This window comes from Mus pahari, chromosome 3 (assembly GCF_900095145.1).
Source record: "Mus pahari chromosome 3, PAHARI_EIJ_v1.1, whole genome shotgun sequence".
Taxonomy (NCBI): domain Eukaryota; kingdom Metazoa; phylum Chordata; class Mammalia; order Rodentia; family Muridae; genus Mus; species Mus pahari.
Genome location: NC_034592.1, coordinates 134,436,963 through 134,455,641, shown reverse-complemented (window position 1 = coordinate 134,455,641; position 18,679 = coordinate 134,436,963). Strand labels below are relative to the sequence as shown.

General features: G+C 51.1%; 1 protein-coding gene across 1 annotated transcript; it reads right to left on the bottom strand.

The window, feature by feature from the left end:
- Nucleotides 1–11,503: 11,503 nt before the first annotated feature.
- Nucleotides 11,504–15,245, bottom strand: Srxn1 (sulfiredoxin 1). Its single transcript, XM_021194874.2, has 2 exons — nt 14,943–15,245; nt 11,504–12,375 (listed from the first exon to the last, which is right to left on the bottom strand). Exons 1-2 carry the CDS (start codon nt 15,204–15,206, stop codon nt 12,172–12,174), a joined length of 468 nt encoding a protein of 155 aa, XP_021050533.1. The 5' UTR covers nt 15,207–15,245; the 3' UTR covers nt 11,504–12,171.
- Between the last annotated feature and the right edge of the window lie 3,434 nt (nt 15,246–18,679).

The window sequence follows — 18,679 nt, the reverse complement described above, 5'->3', positions numbered from 1 at the left end:
AGTCCCATTGATCCTCTGACAGTCCAAGACGGATTGGCCCGCCTGTGTACTCAGGTGCAGCATGAGCACATGGAGGCCAGATGAGGAGGCACTGCGGGGGCCCGAGGCTCACTGGGGTCGGCGATGGAGCACCAGGGAGGGTACCAGAGCACCCTGGACACCTGCCTGCTCTCCCCACAATCCCCATCCTTCCTGAGGTTCCTGGTACCCCTTCTCATCAGGCCCGGACAATGCAGGACCCGAAGTGGACTCACTCTGTATTGCCCTGGAAGACCTGGGTATATGGCTGAAAGCAGCTGAGATGTGGGGTAAACCTAGGTTCAAAACCAGTGTAGAATTTCTGCAAGACTTTGGTGGATGGAACTTCCTCCTAAACCTCAGTTTCCCCAGGGCAATAAGGAGGAAAATCGCCTCTACAGGGCCCATCAGGCAGAGGGGTGTGGCCAGCAAATGTCCCCTCCCCCCTTTTCTGGCCTCTTAGGACCCCTCTTGCAGTTTCCTGTCCAGCTGCTATGGAAGGCCCCAGACACAGTGAACCCATATGAAGTTCTCCCTCACTTTGCAGACGTTTGCTCCCATGGCTTCAATAAGGGCAGTATGGACCCCAGAATGAGGGTCTGCCCAGATGCCTCATGGCTCTCAAAGAAGACTTCTGAGGGCACCATGGAACCCCTGAATCCAGAGGGGACGCTGAGCGGGGGGTTGCCTGAAGATAGGGACCTCAGTGAGGGAGGAAGACTCAAGCAACCGATGTGAGCAGGAGAGGGGACGCGGGCTTCATTGAAACAGGCAGGGACTCCTGTGTGCTCCAGGAAGGGCTGTGTAACGGGCCAGGTCAGCAGGAATAACTGGTGGGGGCACTCAGTCCCAGAAAGCACAGTAGGGACAGAGAGGATTGCAAAGTAGAGGAAGACTCAAACCGGGAAAGGACCAAGGGAAAGGTCCCTCTTGGAAAGGAGGAAAGCCATGTAGTACGGGAGGAGGAGGGCTGAAGCCTGGAGCCCACCCTTAGCCTGGCTGTTCTCTATGTAGAGGGCTGGAGTGGGTGACTACCGAGAAGCCCTGAGGCAGCCTGAGCTTTCTTCCTGGCTAGACCTTCAGTGCACTGGTGTTAGTGAGCAGCAGGGCCCAGCTCCCTGAAGTTTGCATTTGATGCCATGACGGCAGACAGCAGTGCCAGCCTTCCAGGGTGGCCTCGAGGGAACAGAGATGAAACCACTGTTTCACGTGGCTGTGCCTTCCCTGAAGAGGGGAGGTGGGTCGGAGGACGGGCTTGACCTCAGGCAGGGCACCAGCATTACTAACCCACACGAGGCCGGGACCTGAGGGTCCTGGAGAGCGCTCAGGGGCTCTGACTTGGTGTCAGTGATGTGCAGGCTGCGTCTGCAGAGATGAAATGGAGCACAGAGCTACAGAACCGGGCAACCGTCTTGCTGATCATGGTCATGCTGGGCTCTGTCCACCATGCTATGCTGGCTCTGCCCTTCTAAGCCCACAGGCTGGCCTGAAATAAGCATGAAATAAGGGACAGCAGCTACATGGCAGGAACACCTGAGCTGGGGGCATGAGCCCGTCCTGCCCGATCCAGCAGGGTTTGACAGTCCCCGTCCCCTTAGCCCCTCTCTGCAGGGATACTGGTATGTTTGGTGCCCCCAGCAGGGTTGGAGGGTGAGACTTAAGTATAAATAAATAAACAGGGAACAGATGGCGTTGGGGAGTGGGCAGGCCAGGGCCTCCCACTTCTCCCTGGGAAAACACCGATGGCCTGGCAAATGGATTCCAGACTCTGGCTGGGAGTCTCCCCCCAGGCTTCCTCTTGCCTGCTGCTCTAGGACCCACCTGGCATTTGGAAGAAATGGTGGGTTTGGGTCCTCGAATCCTGGGTTCTGTTCAGCCCTTGTTTCTCTCTTCCTCCTGTGTGACCTTGAACAAGTTTCATTACCTCTCTGCGTTTCCATTTCTCTGTCCAGTAAATGGAAGGAGAATGCACTCTATCAAACCCCTGTTCACCGGCCCCTCCTCTGGATTAATTAATTAATCTGTCCTCCCTTCCTTGATTAATACAAGCAAATGGCTAGAGCAACAGCTTATGATCTTGAGTTTTTTGTGTCATGTGTATGTCTGTGTGTGTGTGTGTGTGTGTATGTCTGCATGTATGTTTGTATGTGGTATCATACACGTGCGTGCGTGTTCATGTGGCGGTCAGAGGTAAACCTGGGGTGTTATTCCTTAGGAACCATCAACCTTGGTTTTTTTTGGAGACAGTTTCTCATTGGCTTGGGGCTTGCCAGTTTGGCTAGACTGGGTGGCCAGCAAGCCCCAGGAGTCTGTTTGTTCCTTCCTTCTCAGCACTGGGATTACAAGTGCGTGCCACCAGCCTTTTTAAGAGGACTCTAGGGGCTCACACTCAGGTCCTCATGCGTATATGGTGTGCACTTCACCAGTTAGCTGTCCCCCCAGGCTTCTGTTTTTACAGCTCTCCACTCAGTAGATCAGCATTGGGGGACTGCTGTGTGCCTGTCACCAGGACACTCAGATCATCAGGCTTGTGCAGCAGGAGATGACCCAATGGCCATCTCTCCCCCACCCTGATCCCCATCCCCCACCCCTCATCCCTACCACCTGTGTTGCCTGTCTAAAGTTTGTGGTCCTGAAGCTCTTGTGCTCTCTCATCCAGGATCTGGGTGCATCTTGGATGAAAAATCATGATGAGGATTCTAGCTTCCCCTTCCATTGGCAAAGCTTTTCAGCTGACCCCCAACTCTGGTACTTATTTATTTATTTATTTATTGTAGTACTGCTGGGGATTGAACCCAGAACCTCACACATGCTAGGCAAATATTCTACCACTGAGCTACATCCTTCCATATACATTTTTGGCAAAGGGATTTAGAGGTCTTCAGTTCAGACTTATGGAGTAACTTCTGAGCTCTGCATTTGACTGCAGTTGTCAGTTCTATCTCTGTAAATCTGGTTGGTTGGTTGGTTGGTTTTGTTGTTGTTTTTTCGAGACAGGGTTTCTCTGTGTAGCCCTGGCTGTCCTGGAACTTGCTCTGTAGACCATGCTAGCCTGGAACTCACAGAGATCCACCTGCCTCTGCCTCCTGAGTGCTGGGATTAAAGGCGTGTATCACCACTGCCCAGCCTGTGTGTGGGTGTTTTAAAATGTTTGTTTTTAAGATTGTATTTATCTAGTTTGCACGTGCGTGCATGCATGTGTGTGTTTCTGTGTGTGTGGGTGTGATAACCATGAGTGACTACCTGTGACAGCTCACTCACAGATATGCTTTAGCACACATGTGGAGGTCTGTGGGAGTCAGTTTTCTCCTCCACTATGCCCAGATCTAACTTAAGCTATTTGGCTTGGTGGCAGAGCTCCTTTACCTGCCCTTGTTCTTGTTTGCTTTGTTTTTATGTTAAGCACCATGACCAAAAGCAACTTCAGGAAGGAAAGGTTTATTTCACCTTCAGGTTACAGTCCACCAAGGAAGCCAAGGCAAGAGCTTGAAGCAGAAACCCTGAAGAGCACTGCTTGCACGCCTGTGTCTGGCTCAGTGCTGCTATCTTTGTTATATAGCCCAGGCCAACCTGCCTGGGGATGGAACCACCCACAGTGGGCAGGGCCATTCTACATCAACCAACAATCAGAGAATCCCTCACAGATAGGCTCATAGGCTAATCTCATGGAGACAGTTCCTCAACTGAGCTTTCTACCTAGGAGCAGCCTGAATGCCCACACTCTCACCTGCTCTTCTCTAGGTTCTTTAGTCCAGGTGCTTCACCCCAGGTGTTCACCTCAGGTGCTTTACCCAAGGTGTTCACCTCAGGTGCTTTACCCAAGGTGTGCTTCACCCCAGGTGCTTCACCTCAAGCGCTCACTCCAGGTTCTTCACCCAGGTGCTCACTCCAGGTGCTTTACCCCAGGTGCTTTACCCCAGGTGTGCTTCACCCCAGGTGCTTCACCTCAGGCGCTCACTCCAGGTGCTTTACCCCAGGTGCTTTTACCCCAGGTGATCATCTCAGGTACTTAACTATTCTGCCCACCAGGCTCTGACTGAATAGAGCTTACATCCTGGAGAAACAGCAAGAAAGAGATCAAGGACAGCCGCTTAGGGATATAGCTACATATGAATATGAAGGAAAAGAAATGGGTGTCTAGTGGGGAGGTAAGGGAAACCTCTCCAGGGAGGAGACATATCAGCTGAGAACCAAAAAATGCAGGTAAGTTGGACTACTCCAAGAAAGGGCATTCTGAGGAGGGGAGGGGAGGAGAGGGGAGAGGAAGGGAGGGGAGGAGAGGAGAGGAGACTTGCAAAGGCTCTGAGGTCTAGAAGCCTATGGGGCATCCAGCTTGTCTGGAATGGATGAACTGGAAATGCTGTCATTTTGAGTGTTGGCTGTTGGCTTTCTAAATGTGATCCTCAAACACTTTCAGTCTAGAGGCCATATGAAATTACTAAAATTTTAGTAGATATTCCACACATACTGAATTAAGGAAGGCCCCTCTACTTCCAAATTGTTGGGCAAGAGACCTTCAAGAGACACAGCCTGTAGTTGAATCAGGTCAGCTTCCAAGGAACTTCTCCCAGGACAGACTCTTGGACATCAGCTGGATGAGCCTTGGGTCTTCATCTGCAGGGTTGAGGTGGCCGTTGCACCTGCCTTACGGCGTCCTTGTGAGAAGCATAAGGTCAAGTTTGGAGAACAAACCCAGGAAAGTGTCTTGAAGTACAGAAAACCATGAAAGGGCACAGTAGCAAGCGTGACAGGGAATCCCTTTGCAAACCTGCAGTCCTGCAGGAAAGATTCCTGCAAAAAAGGCCAGGGTTCCGGTGAGGTTCTTGTTAACCGAAGGCAACCCACCCACAGCCCAAGATGGCGCCCAGCCATACACTCCTCTTCCTTTTATTTCCCAGTTCCTTTTATCCAAGACAAAACAAACATTCTGAAATGTAAGAGCAGTGGTCCCCAAATAAATCCCTGTGACTTCATCATGGAGGTAGTGATCGATGCTTTTTATTGTCTGTGTGTTTTGGTTGGTTGGTTGGGATTTTTAGAGAGTGTGTTTTTCTGTAGCCTACGCTGGCCTCTTGATCTCTACCCCAGTCTCCTTAGTGTTGGGATTGCAGGCCTGGATTAGCACACCCATTTCCCCTTGGGTTTTTAGAACTTTCTTTCCTTTCCCATTCTTTGGGCTCCTGGGAACCGAGCCCCACTGTGTGCCCCATGCTCGGTTGGTTCAGGGCACAAGCTACTGAGGGAGGCTCATGCCATATTCCCTAGATCTGATCCCAGCCTTGGGAAAAACCCCGTTTCCACCTAGATCCCTAGCATACTTCTTCATCTGCTGGCGCCACCTGGGTGGTCATGATGACCCTTTCTCGGGGTTAAGCCTTGGCCTCTCCTCCGGTTCCTCTCCGTGGCCTCAGGCAGACCCCGCCCTTCCACTGCCACAAAAAGGCTGTACACTTGTGACTTAAGGGAGGCCTTTGGGTCAGGGCAGAGCCTCTGGATTTTCTATAAGCCCCAACGGCTGCTGCATTTTCCACTAAGAGTCCTAAAACACCAGGGTTTCTGGATAGAGCAGCACCTGCTTCCAGCTGTGTTTCTCCTGGCAGTGATAGGGCAGCTGCTGTGGGGCGGAACATCCTATACTACAGCCTGCCTTTATCGACTAAGGAACAGGCGCCGGCAGGCTGAAAATTGGTTTTCTCCTCTGTTGAATGAGGGCAAAGACTATTCCTGCCAAGGTGACTCTGACATTTGAAGGTGCCTTAGCACCCCACTCTGCCACTGACACATAGGCACTCAGTGGTTCTTACTGTTCTGAATGGAATGGCGCTCACAAGGGCTGGTGGCTAGTTAGTGGCACAGACATTGGAACCCAGGACTGTTGATCTAAAGTAACTAGCCACAAAGCACACAGCGGCCACGGCGACACCACCAACTGTTTCAGAGTTTCCCACCCAAAAGTGGTAACCCCAAGGTGGTGCACTGAGTTGTCAGGTAACTACACCTGCCCGGTATCCAGGGCCAGCATTCAGCGTAGAGAGAAGGCTCAGGGACTGGGAGGCAGAACGGAGGCGGCCCTGTGGCTGTGTGCAGAGCCAGCGCCTGGAAGACATTACACGGCTGTCGGGCGGGGGGTGGGGGGACGTCGCCGGGAGTTCCGGAGGGGGTCCCGGAGGCGGCCACGCCGGGGCGAGGGGACAGCCGGCCACAAAGCGTGCTTTGTTCTTCCCTCCCCCCGGAGCTGGAACCAATGGATTGGCGGCAGCTGAGGTCATCTGTCAGGCAAAGCCTGGGGTCAGACTCAGGATGGGGCCCCAGGGCGGGAGCCTCATGGCCCCCCTTATGGGGCGGAGGCCGCTGGAGCACCCAGGCAGGTGGCTGCTTATTTTAGGACTCAGTTTCCTGATCTGTGCAGCAGGGAAGAACATGTCTGTCCTGTTCATATCTAGGGCTGACGGTCAGGGGGTGTAGGCAGTATCCCTTCCTCTATTGAAGGGCCAAGCAGGAAGCAGGTGTGGTTGGTATGCCCACCACGAAGTTTCGAGGTCTTTCAGGCCCCTTTCAGGCCAGGGAAGTTATAGCCTCTCGTAGGGTCCGCTCTGACCCAGACTCCCAGCCTAGCCTGCTGTTCCCAGCACTGGCACCTGAGTCCAAGGTCCAGTTGAAGCCCATGCTCTGGGGTCAGGGTAGCAGTGCAGGGACCACCCAGAGAGCCTATTCTAACTGCAGCCTGGTCGGGCTCTGAGCATCCTCACCAACTGAGCAGTTGGCAACCAGAGCCCATTCAGACCCTCTCTCTGGGACATGCTGTTAGTGCTGGGTACAGAGCCGCTGAAAGGGGTGTGTCCAGCTTAGGAAGCCACAGAAAGTGGCCAAAATGTGTGTGTCTTTCTTTTTTTTTTCCCATTTATTTATTTATTTTATGTATATACACTGTATATATATTTATATATGTACACCGTCTCTGTCTTCAGACATACCAGAAGAGGGTATCCTATCCCTTTGTGAGCCACCATGTGGTTGCTGGGAATTGAACTCAGAACCTCTGGAAGAGCAGTCAGTGCTCTTAACTGCGGAGCCATCTCTCCAGCCATTGTGTATCTTTTTAAAAAATTGAATTTTATTTTTAATTATATGTATGGCAGTATTTGAATATGTGCATGGGAGAACAGCTGAACATGGAGGCCGGAAGATGACATTGCAGGTTGTTGTAAGCTGCTAGCTCAAGGAAAGGGCTTATAGCTTTCTTTTGTTCTTAACCATGATCATGATTGAAAAGAAGGGCTGGAATTTGGAAGGAGAGTCCCCAAGCTCTGTCTCTCAGCAGTATTTAGAACAGCCCCTTTGAAGTCACCAATAAGGACAAACTGGCAGGCCTGCTAGACTGTTCCATTTCCAGTTGCCTAGCTGATAGAACGCAACATGGGATGTGGGGGTCACACACTGCACAAACAGCCAATGGACCCCCAAGTGTCCACTAACGGGAGTGGCTGATACACGGTTACAGTCATACCATACCTGGGAACACCAGGCATCGATAAAGAAGAATGGGCTCGCCGGGCGTGGTAGCTTCACGCCTTTAATCCCAGCACTCAGGAGGCAGAGGCAGGTGGATCTCTGAGTACGAGGTCAGCCTGGTCTACAGAGTGAGTTCCAGGACAGCCAGGGCTACACAGAGAAACCCTGTCTCGAAACCAAAACCAAAAACAAAAACAAAAACAAAAACAAAAAAAGAAGAATGGGCTCCCTAGTAGGGGATATATTTGCTCAACAGCTCTCTGTTGAGCACCTACTAAGTGCTAGGCTCTCCTCTCAGTGCCAGGCTTACAGGGATAAGCAGGGAAGACCTGCTGAGATCTACATTTTAATGGACAAGGCAGACATCAGCAGAGACAGAAGAAAACTTTAGAGATCGGTGAAGAACATGAAACGGAAAGGGAATGACAGATGGGGACGGGGGAAGTCTTTAGAAAAAGAGGCCACGGGGTAGAAAGCAGCTTGAGAGTGTTGGCAAAGAGTGTAGCTGCCACTGCAAAAATTGTGTTTTAAGGAGGGGTGAGGTGCTGGAGAGATGGCTCAGCGGTTAAGAGCAGGCACTGCTCTTCCTAGAGGACGGCAGTTCAGTCCCCTGCAGCCACACAGGGTTACCGTCACCAACACTCCTCGGGCTCTGCAGGCTACGCTCATGTGAACGTACAGATACACATACTTTTTAAATAATAATAAATAAACTTTTAAAAAAGCTGGAGAGTGACTGAGGAAGATACTTGATGTTGATCCTGACCCCCCACACACACACACATGCACATATGCATGTTCTAGACTTGCATGAAAGAATATTCACCTGATTTGTCAGGCAGACTTCTGAAAGACCGTGTGCCAAAACTCATGGCCCTAAAAAGACCAAAGAGGCTAAAGAGACCAAAGAGGTCTAGGATCCACCATGGTCTGTTCCTAGTGTTTTTTTTCTTTTTTTGTTTTTTCGAGACAGGTTTTCTCTGTATAGCCCTGGCTGTCCTGGAACTCACTTTGTAGACCAGGCTGGCCTCCAACTCAGAAATCCGCCTGCCTCTGCCTCCCAAGTGCTGGGATTAAAGGCGTGCGCCACCACTGCCCAACTTCTGTTCCTAGTGTTTTAACTGAAAATATTTATTTAAGATTTTAATATCTTTTTTGGGGGGTGGGTAGAGGTAGTCTCACAATGTAGCCCAGGCTTACTTTAAACTTGCAATACTTGCCTCTGAGGTGCTGGGATCATAGGCATGTACCCATTAACTATTGACTAATCTTAATCCAGGGCCTCACAGAACCTCAGGGACCCTCTATACACTGCTGTTCTTGAGGGCAGAAGGGACACATACGAGAACCCAGAAAACTTTTTTGGAGGCGCTTCTTGTAGATGAACCCAGCATTCCTAAGGTACAAGTATAGGGCAGGCAGGATGAGCAGCACCTGAGCGCCTGACTCCAGTTAAGTCTCCTCAGACCTGAACCACACAATCCCTCTCCCTCAACCATGCTAACGCTCAGGGCCTTCCTCAAGCCGCAGCTCTGCTCTAGGAGCGGGGGAGCAGCGCCACCTGCTGGTAAAGAAAGGAAATGCAGCTCGGTCCCATTTGACAACCACACCACTCCCCTTTCTCCTTGTCCTGCCCCTCTCTTCCTAAGGATTGAACACACTGTGCCAGCCAAATGCTCTACTGCCAAACTACATCCCCTGCCCCTTCCTATTTTTCTGTGGAGACAGGGTTGTACTAAGTTTCCTGGACAGCCTAGAACTTGCTACGATATGCATGAAGATCTTCATCCTGAGTGTGTCATCTGGTCTCGGCCTCCCCAGGGCTGGTTTACAGGTATGGGCCACTCTTTACTCCCAGCTGCCTTTCTTAAAAGACCTCCGCTGCCGCCGGGTGTGGTGGCGCACGCCTTTAATCCCAGCACTCTGGGGGCAGAGGCAGGCGGATTTCTGAGTTTGAGGCCAGCCTGGTCTACCAAGTGAGTTCCAGGACAGCCAGGGCTATACAGAGAAACCCTGTCTCAAAAAGCCAAAAAAAAAAAAAAAAAAAAAAAAAAAAAAAAAGACCTCCACCGCGTCCTCTTGAGGATTGCTGGCTGGGTTTCTCCAAGTGGAGTCGTCCTTTTAGGTGGGATACACGACCTGCAGTTACCCAGCACTTTGTGAGGACATCCTCTGCTCTTTTGACCCTGGTCACAAAGTTAGGGCTGTAGAGGCCACCTGGCTGCTTGGAGAGCCATGCCCCGCTCCATTCTTCTGCCGGTGTGGTCCAAAGCTCAAGTACCCTGGACAAGTCCAAGGGCCCAGCACACAAAGCAAGCTGTGTTATCTGACTAGAGTCCTGGCTCTTTTCCCTGAGCAGCAGCTGCTCCGTCTAAAATTATATGTTTCTGGGACCACAGTTGTTTCTGAGAACTTTCTAGAAATGCATGTTCCTGGCCCTCAGATCTGAAGCTCCAAGGGCAAGGCCCATCAAACACAACCAAAACTGCTGGGATAAAGCTATTGCATCGTGTGTGTGTGTGTTTTAATTAAATAAACTTTTATTTTAGAATGACTTTAGATTTACAGAAAAGTTGCAGAGACTAGAGTTCCCATACATTCTTCATCCGGCCCACCCCAGAGGTGAGATTACCCAAACTGGAAGGTATGAGTCCTGGTTGACCTGCTAAAGTGCTTTCTCTCCCTAGTCTCTTTTTGGTCCTAAGAATCAATCCCGCACCACGATGCATCTTATCCCTTTTAATTTCATTTTCTGGGACACTCGGTGGGTGGGAAAGCTGGTTGTGCTCACCATGAAGCTGGGAAAACAGAGTTTTGAAAATGACCAGTGACTAAGGTCTCTGTGTGGCCACCTCACTGTTGCATCCACTGCCTCCTGGACTCTTCATTTGCAGAGCCCCTCTGAATGCCCTATTACCCACCCCATTCTGCTTCTGAGACATCCTTAGGGCTGGGGTACCCAGCTCTTGAGGACACCATGCCATGACTTCTAGGTTTTGAGAACCATTACTTAAAGGCTGACTTGCCAAGGCCCCTTGTGTGCTTCTGTGACAAACTTATGAAAAGGGAGTGCTTATGTGTAGGAGTGAGGAATCCTGTCTCTTGCCCACCGAGATTCATCTGTGATGAACGATAGCCCCATGCTCTTTGTAGTTCTTCCTGCTGAGAGCTGGATCCATTTGCACCCCGTGAATCTAAGGAATGAACTGACCAGCAGAGACACATTCTTGGCACAGGGGCTGAAGAAACCTTGTCACCTTAAAAAAAAAAATGTACCTGGGTGATAATACCAGCACTTGGGAGGCAGGGGAGGCAGATCTCTGTGAGTTCAAGGCTAGCCTGGTACTGCACAGTGAGTTCCAGGGCAACCAGAGTTACACAGAAAAACCCTGTGTCTCAAAAAACAAAACAAAGTAATTGGCTGCTTTGCTTGAATGTGTTTGTCTGTGCCCACAGAGCCTAGAAGAGAGTATCAGGTCATATGGGACAGGGTGACAGTGTTGTGAATCACCAAGTAGGTGCTCCTAACAGCTGAGTCACTGCTCCAGGCCCTGTCACTACTACTCTCTCTTGGAACCCTGAGGCCATCTTGAGAAGAAGCCTGAACTGACCTGAGAGAGAGAGAGAGAGAGAGAGAGAGAGAGAGAGAGAGAGAGAGAGAGAGAGAGAACAAGAAGAACCAAGCCAGTGCAGTCAACACTTGCCACAATGGCTAAGGTGATCCCAGCCCAACCGGCCCCAGCTGAGGTGACAGTTGACTATGGGCTCATGAGCCAGGACCAGGCCACACCAGAGGAGCTATTCAAAGGAGCTTAGCTAACCCATAGAATCATGGGTAAATGAATACTTGTCTAGCTGTTGAGCTTGGGGACGGCTTGTTTCCCTCTCCCTCTCCTGCTATGGGATCCCAATGGTACTGCAGGCGACACAGTGCCAGTCCAGGGGATGACCGAGGCAGTCACGCTCAGTGGTGACAGCGTTTCCTAATGTCTGCTTTCTTTGCAGCTGTGGGTGGCGATGGTGGCTAGCTCAGACCAAGGTGGCTTTGTGCAGATACGCAAAGAACAGGGTCCTGAAACTCTGATCAAGGTTCTCCTTTCTGACAGAAGTTGGTCCAGTGGGTTTCTTCCTTGAGCACAGACACAACTCCTAGAAACACAGCAACAGTGACTTCGAAGTAAGGAGCAAGGAGGACAAGGCCACAGGACTTTTCTGAGCTGTTGGGACAACGCTGTGTTAGTCGCCTGTTCCAGGATGCAGGCTACAAGGATAACAAGCATCTCTCACTTAAGCCACGGTGACCTAGGTGTTCTTTTACTTCCTAGTACATAGTTCATGTAGTGATATCATAAAGAGCGAAATGAGAGTCTCCAAGTCCATCTCCTTTCTCCCTTCCTCCTCTTGGTACTCCTTCAGGGTCAAGGCCATGATATCTTTCCATAGACAGAAGAACTGAACCCCCTCATTCCTGGGAGCTAGTCCCGGAGAGTTAGTGCAGAGGCACCAAGAGGCAGACCTCCCTGAAGAATGAAGAGAACATATCCCATCTACAGCTTCTGCCCGCTGGGGGCTGCATGTGTCTTCTGAGCGCCGGGTCGTGGTGCTGATGTGAAGGGGGGCGGGGGGGCTATCAGGAGGTTGCTACTGCAAGTCTGGTGTGGATGCTCCTAGGTACATCCTCAGGTCTGAAAGGGTGGACCTCACAAGCTTGGCAGGAATGGTCTCTCTCTGCAGCTGCTGGTAGGCTGCGTAGCGGTGGCAGCCCCCAAAGGAATAGTAGTAGTCACCACCCTGGGCCCCTTTGATCCAGAGGACGTCGATGGGGGGCACACTGTCAGGGTCCGCCTAGAGAGAAGGGTCACAGGGTGAGAACATGGCACTGTGCTTGAGAACTGGCAAACTGTCAGAGGGGGCTCGTGCTGGCAGGAGCAGCAGGCTCTTAGCCCCTTAGGGGTTGGTTCTGCAAGCTGGTGGGTGGTGCCCTGGCGGCTTGAAAATCAGCCCCAAGAGTATTTCTGACAGAGAAATGGCAGATGCTGCAAATGGCAATGAGGGGCTTCCCCCAAAGAACACTTGGGGAGCACTGATCTATAACCATGTGGATGATATACATCCTGTGTCACTTGCCCACACTTGGGGGACCACAGCAAAGCCAGGAGGTAAGGACAGTCTCACCCTGACAAGGTTTCGGTCCCAGGAGCAGATTGAAGGAAGAAATGACAATGCTGTGAAGACAGTCTCACAGGTGACAAGCCAGGAAGGAGGACACTTCTCTCTGAAGTGACGAGGGGGGCACAGAGCTACAGACCCCAAATGCCTGAACCGTGGCTCCTGTGCAGAGCAGTGATAGAACTGTGCTGTGCAGATGGCCTCCCACATTCATCCAGCAAGGTGGTGGAAGTCGGGGAGGAAATGCATGGGGGGAGTGGCCCTAGGCAGCTGGACCAGGCTGGCCTTGTGTTGAAGGCATGGCAGTGGGTGGGCTCAAGAATGGTCCTTCAGGATGCCCACTTCCTAATCGTTAGGACGTGTGAAACCCACCTTACATGGTGGAAGTCTGATGATAGAAGTGGGTTTTAAGGCTCCCCAAATTGAGATTGCCCTGCATTGCCAAGGAGATTGAATGTAATCACCAGGTTCCCTGAAAGCAGAAGGCTGTGACAAGAGAGGTCACAATGACCTGAGGTGGGAAGGACTCCACCAGCTGCTGCTGCTGCTTTGAAGATGAGAGAGGCCCTCAGCTAAAGCGTTCAATTGTTAACTTGATCAAATCCAGAATGGCTTTGGAGGTTGGCTTCTCTGGGCATGCCTATGGGGGATTATCTTAGTTAAGTGAGTTGAGCTGGGAAGATCTGCCTACTGTGGGCGGCATCACTCCTTAGGCTAAAATCCCGAACTGTATAAAGAGAAGAAAGGGAGCGTTGTCCAAGTGGTTTTTCATCATTCTGACTGGAGAGACACGACCAATGGCCTCAATCTCCTGCCATCAGGAATCCTCTGGCATGATGGACTGTCAGTCAAATAAGACTTTCACCCTGAAGTTGCATGGGTCAGGATGTTTTGTCACACAAAAGAAAAAGTTACTAAGACTTGGGAAAGTGCATTTTCCCTTCGGGCCTCAAGAGAACATTCCTGCTGGTTTCTTATTTTAGCTCAATAAAATAGACTTTGAGCTGGGCCTGGTGGAAACCTCCTGTAATCCCAGCACTCGGGAGACTGAGACAGAAGGATGATGAATTTCATGGCAGCCTAAGTTATATGTAGACATACCCTCTCTCATAAACCATAAGACAGCATAGCTTTGGACTTGGGTCTTGTTTCAAGCAGTCCTGTTTGTGGCAACATATTCAGGTGGCCTAGGAAGATGGGTCCTTGTCTCCAGAGCCCGTGGTAGCACAGAAAAGGTGTCTAAACTGGTCATTAAAACCCATCAGGATCCCAGCTATGCTAGGGGGCACCCAGGTGCCTATGAGGTCACAGATGGACAAACCCAATAGGGTGGACAGGGGAGGCACTGACACGAAGACAGAATGATTACGGAATCAGAAGCAAGGAAGGGATAAAATGCTAGGGAGGCAGCGCAATGGTGGCGCTCCAGGGATGGCGCTCCTAGCATCACGTACACATGAAAGCTAAAATAATGACCAAAAAGGAGGGATGGGAGCACTTCCTGGGGAGAAAAAAGTCTGCCCAAAGGCTCACTGGTGCTGAGAGAGCATACTAAATCAGTCACTGTCAGCTTGAAGGCAACCGCCAAGATGGCAAAGTCCCTGCTCTAGTGACGTTTACACAGGAAGACAGGGGCACACATTTTAGGATGAAAATATCCTGCAGACTTAAGGGTCATAGGGTCTATGAATTTCAAGAATCTGGAAGAAGGGCTAGGAAGCGATGTTGGCCTAACTTGACACAAATTCTAACCCCTAGTTACTGAGGGGACCCTCCTTCCACGATAGGTTGACCTTATCCTTGCCCGCTTCCTGACTGGATAAGATCCTCCCAATAGATATGACACACCCAGGCCATTGCCAAGACTGTCAAGGCCAGAAGAAACACCAGGATATGCAGGTGTAAAGTCTCACTTTACTATCTTGTAAGCAAACAAACAAAAAACAAAAAACAAATCCAAGCTTCCTGTGCCTCAGTTTCTCCTCTGTACAGAAAGAACAGCAACTCCTTTAACAGTTGCTCCGAGAGGCAAAACTTAGCCCAGGGGTGACCTCAGCACTTTGAGTATGTGCGACGGATCATTAGTTTATGGCCAAATCCAAGTGAGGAACCCGGGCCCCATGGGAGGCTCAGCCAGTCCGTCAAGGTCACACAGGCATAGCTGAGCTCCCGCAGATCAAGGACCACGACCCGCGCGCCCTCTCTTTTCCCCTCGCGCAGGCCGGCAGGCTCCGCGGGCTCACCAGGATCGTGTCCACCAGGCTCTGCACTTTGGCCGGGTCCAGCACGGACGGCAACGGCCGGATGAGCACGGCGATTGGCACGTTGTGCACCGTGGCGATGCAGCCCGAGTGGATGCTGCCGCCTTGGGTGCCACCGGGTCCCTGTCCCTCGGGCGCTCCAGGCCCCGTACCCGCCCTCCGGAGCGCTCCACCAGCGCGTAGCCCCATACCTCTTCCTTGGTGGCCAGCGGCGCCCGGCCTCTTTACCAGGCCGGGCTGTACCATCGCGCGGCCGCGGGGGGTGACGGCTCTGTGCGTGCCCCGACCGAGAGGCTCGGCCCACGCTGTGATCCTTCCGGCCCCTGAGTCGCTTGACTCCCCGCCCCTCCCTCCCAGCGTGTCCCACGCTGACCTTGCTGCCCACTGCCCGCCGTGGCGCTCTGCCGCCCCCTCGCGATGCGCTCAATGGACGCGCCCGGCCGCTGACTCAGGGTGAATTTGCAGGTCGCGGGTGACGCACAGCGCGGTGACTCAGGCCCTCCGAGGCGAGGACGCGGGCGGTCAGATCTGCCCAGCAAGGATGAGTCGGCTCTCAGTAGGAGTTGGGAACAGTGGCCTCCACGCAGTAAAGCCAAGTGTGGTGACCTACTCACATTTCAGAGCGACCCTGCTAGCTGAGCACGATGCCAATTCCATTTTACAGTGAAAGAAACTGAGGCGCAGAAAAGTTATGACACCCCCTCACACACACACACACACAAGGTATGGAGCTAATGAGTGGGTGAGCCGAGGCCCAAATCCGGGCAACACCGCTCCATAGATCACTCTGGATCCCAGCGCGGTCTCATCTAGGCTCAGCGACCGGAACTCCCCACAATGACTTGTGTTGTGCTGATTCTTTATGGTTCTGCCCTGAAGTTCCGCGTGTCACAAATCCTCTAAACATATCCAGGAAATAGAAATAGGTATGGTTACTGAAGGGCCTCCCCAAAGTAGGTCCGCTCCAGGGAAAGAAAGCAAAACAAAACAATAAAAAACAAAACAAAACAAAAAAAAAACAAAAAAAAAAAACAGCTGAAAGTCAGGTCACCTGACTACACAGCAACTATCCAGCATGAACAGCCCCTCTCCTGTGACTTGTGCTTCCTCCTAGCCTGGTGCGCCATTTCCAGCAATGAGTGTCCCTAGAGAGGCTGAGCCACTTCCAAGTCAACCTGGATCCTGTACAGCATGGTCTCTGTAACACTCCACTCGAGAAGCTGATGTTGGAAGGACAGTATAAACCCCTTTTGGCTCCATTTGAAGGAACAGGCCTGATTGTCTTTTTTAAAAAGGCTGTAAGGACCCAGCTTCAGGAATAGACCATAAGTCCCAGAAACTCAATCATAAGACACCAGCTATGGGAACATACCATAAAACCCAGAACAAGATCATAAAACCCCCTCCCAAAGAACAGACTAAAATAACCACAGAAATGGGAAATATCGGATCTCAGAATGGGCCATCTGTGCTGGGCAGCCCTATCTTATCACATGGTTGAATGCTTCTGACATAGGAAGGCAGACCTATGACCCCTTAGCACCTACTAATGAAATTTTAGATTACCCAATCCTTCTAGAGGGTTCCTCTGGTTCCCTATAAGAAGGCCATTGTCTGGGGGTCCCCATTTTAGGGAATGGTTGACCCCCCACATGTTGGATGTTTCTGCAGAATAAAAGTTCGTTGTCTTTGCATACCATGTCTAGGGTCTTCCTTCAGTGATTTTTTTTTTTTTTTGACCCCTAAAATACAAGACTTCCCAGGCCCAGGGGAAGAGCCTGGGGCTTGGACCTGTTGTAAACTCTGTTAGGAACAGAGCAGAGATGACCCCTGTAGTGCTAGAGAAAGGAGATGCCAATGAGGGTTATCAGGTAAACTCCAGTAGCAGGGAATGTTCCTGCTGAGGACCCAGAATAGCCAGCCATCCTGCATCCCTTTGGGCATAGAGACCCAGGCCCCTGCTCTTTCTTGGGCAAGGGTGGCTGTAGGTGCTAAACCTAACTTTTCCTGGTTATTCTGCTCTTGAATGGAACAGGCATTTTAAGGGCCCAGAAGCATACAGCTATCTATCTGCCTTGGATGACCTGAGAGGGGACCAAGGGATCACAAAGCAGGGCACCAAGAAGTTGTTCTCCTGTCCTACCTGGCTGGCTGGAGTAGGAGGTATGATGTAAAGTTCCCAGAAATACGCTGAACTATATCAAGCATTTTAGGCTGGTGGACTGGTCAAAACCTATTCATTGTGGAGAGGCTGGAATAGTGCGGGCCCAGAGCCAAAATCCTACACTATTCTTAAGGGCTACCATTACTGTCCCCCACCCCTCCGTGTTACCAAACTTCCTGCAACTATGATGTGAAACCTTTGATGATACACTGTTAGACAATCAGCTTCTACAAATCCACAAACTCAGGATGTCCCAGACAGCTTCAGCGATCCCCGGCTGTGCTATTGTAACTCACTTACCTGGTACTTCCATAGATACGCTTTTTTGTTTGTTTGTTTTTGTTTGTTTCAAGACAGGGTTTCTCTGTGTAGCCCTGGCTATCCTGGAACTCACTCTGTAGACCAGGCTGGCCTCGAACTCAGAAATCCACCTGCCTCTGCCTCCCAAGTGCTGGGATTAAAGGCGTGCGCCACCACACCTGGCAGATATACTTTTTAAAAGTCATTGACTAGCTTTAAAAAAAAAAAAAATGTTTGCCAGGCAGTGGTGGCGCATGCCTTTAATCCCAGCACTTGGGAGGCAGAGGCAGGCGGATTTCTGAGTTTGAGGCCAGCCTGGTCTACAGAGTGAGTTCCAGGACGGCCAGGGCTGCACAGAGAAACCCTGTCTCAAACAAAACAAAACAAAACAAAACAAAATGTTTATGTGGGTGCCTGTGTGGTACATGCGTGACTGGTGTCTGTGGAGGCCAGAAGAGGGCATCAGATCTCTAGGGACTGGAGTTATAAAGAGTTATAAGCCTCTTGTGGGCTCCAAGAATTGAACCTGAGTCCTCTGGAAGAGCAGCCAGTGCTCTGAACTGCTGAGCCATCTTTCCAGTCCCTTGATGAATTTATTTTAAATGTGTTGATTCATGTACTTTTTTTGTTCTGCTACAGTTAATTCTTCATAAAACTGTTACCGTGTCGGAACACGGAATTTGGGGTGACCTACGTGTTCCAGAATAAACTCTTATCCTCTTGGGGGCAAGCTGTGTGTTTATTAGGTTGCCAGCTGCTTGTGCTAGAGGCTGCAGTTCCCTGATTGCTTCCCCCCTCGGCTGATGGATGGTGATGCAGACAGAGGATGTGATTCATGAAGCATTTGGATGTGCAGGTGGCTTCCCCTAAGTGCTTGGAAGGTGAAAGGATTATGAGGTCAGCTTGAAGCCCCTCCCCAACCTGCTTGGCCATTTCTCCAGCTTGGACAGCAGGGCCCTCGGGCCCTCCATGCCCCTTGCCTCCTCTGAGTCCTGCCAGCCTCTTGGTTCCTGTTTTATTTTACACAGAAGGGCACCTCATTCTCCCGGTGCCTGCAGAGCATTTTGTGGGGCACAGAGGCAGTGTTGCTCTCTGTCTGCTTCTCACGGTCTCAAGATAGCTGCCAGTGCAAACTGGGACTCCACCTTTGTTTGAGAGAGAGAGAGAGAGAGAGAGAGAGAGAGAGAGAGAGAGAGAGAACACCAGCAGTGGTGACATAAGATGCTCTCTCTAGTCAGTCTGATCCGGTTGGCTT